At 33.0% G+C, this 1093-nt stretch overlaps 1 protein-coding gene across 1 annotated transcript; it reads left to right on the forward strand.

Moving 5' to 3' along the window:
* The first annotated feature begins 259 nt into the window (after window positions 1-259).
* Window positions 260-742, forward strand: LOC145095323 (uncharacterized). The gene has a single exon (XM_079033225.1). It carries the CDS (start codon window positions 260-262, stop codon window positions 740-742), a length of 483 nt encoding a protein of 160 aa, XP_078889351.1.
* The last annotated feature ends 351 nt before the right edge of the window (window positions 743-1093 follow it).

The raw sequence follows: 1093 nt of genomic DNA on the forward strand, positions 1-1093 counted from the left end.
GAATAATGCCAAACTTATCATTTAGGATGAAGCTTCGATGATGCACCATCATTTTTTTGAAGCTTTTGATAGGACACTTAGACATTATTTGTTTATCAGAGATGAACAAACTGTTTAGAGGCAAGAGCATTGTATTTGGAGGTGACTTTAGACAAATTCTTCTTGTAATACAAAGAGACAATCATTTAGATATTCTGCAAGCATCATTACATTCATCAAATTATGGCGTGAATGTATAGTTTTACGTTTAACAACAAACATGAGGCTTCAAATTGGTTCTCCAACTAATGATTTGTATGAGACGAAAGCATTTGTTAAATGGATTCTTAAAATTGGTGAATGTAATATAACTGGTCTTAATGATGGTGAAGATGAAGTTGAATTTCTAGAAGAAGTTATCATTCGCTCTATAGGTGACCATATTCATTCAATTGTATCAACCATTTATCCGTCTTTTGAAAACCGTCTTGAACATCCATCATATTTTCAAGATAAAACTATTTTGGTCCCTACAAATGAAGAATTTGATGTTATTAATGACTACATGTTAGGATTAATGAAAGATAAAATGAAAACTTATATGAGTTTGGATTTCTATGTAAGACAGAGTCAACAAGATTGTTTTGAGGAATCAGTTTACTCTCTGGATGTACTTAATGCTTTTAAGGCATCTAGAATTCTCAAAAATAAACTTACACTAAAAACAAGTGTTTCGGTCATGTTGCTTCGTAATATTGACTAAACCAAAGGTCTATGCAATAGTACTAGGTTATAAATAGTTAGGCTTGGAAAACATGTCAATAAGGCGCGAATTATAGCTGGTAGATTCTTCAATGAGACTACTTATATACCTCGCATGAAGTTAACTTCATATAATAAAAGAATCCCCTTTCGTTTTCAGCGAAGGCAATTCCCCGTAGTTGTTTGTTTTGCTGTGACCATTTACAAGAGTCAAATACAGTCATTATCAACTCTTGGATTGTATTTGTATAATACCGTCTTCACTCATGGTCAGTTATATGTAGTTGTTTCTTGCTTGAAGAGTAAAAAAGGCGTGAATGTACTCATATGTGACGAGGAAGGTCGTCCAACC

This window comes from Lactuca serriola, chromosome 3, assembly GCF_051521515.1.
Source record: "Lactuca serriola cultivar US96UC23 chromosome 3, Lser_US96UC23_V15, whole genome shotgun sequence".
NCBI lineage: Eukaryota > Viridiplantae > Streptophyta > Magnoliopsida > Asterales > Asteraceae > Lactuca > Lactuca serriola.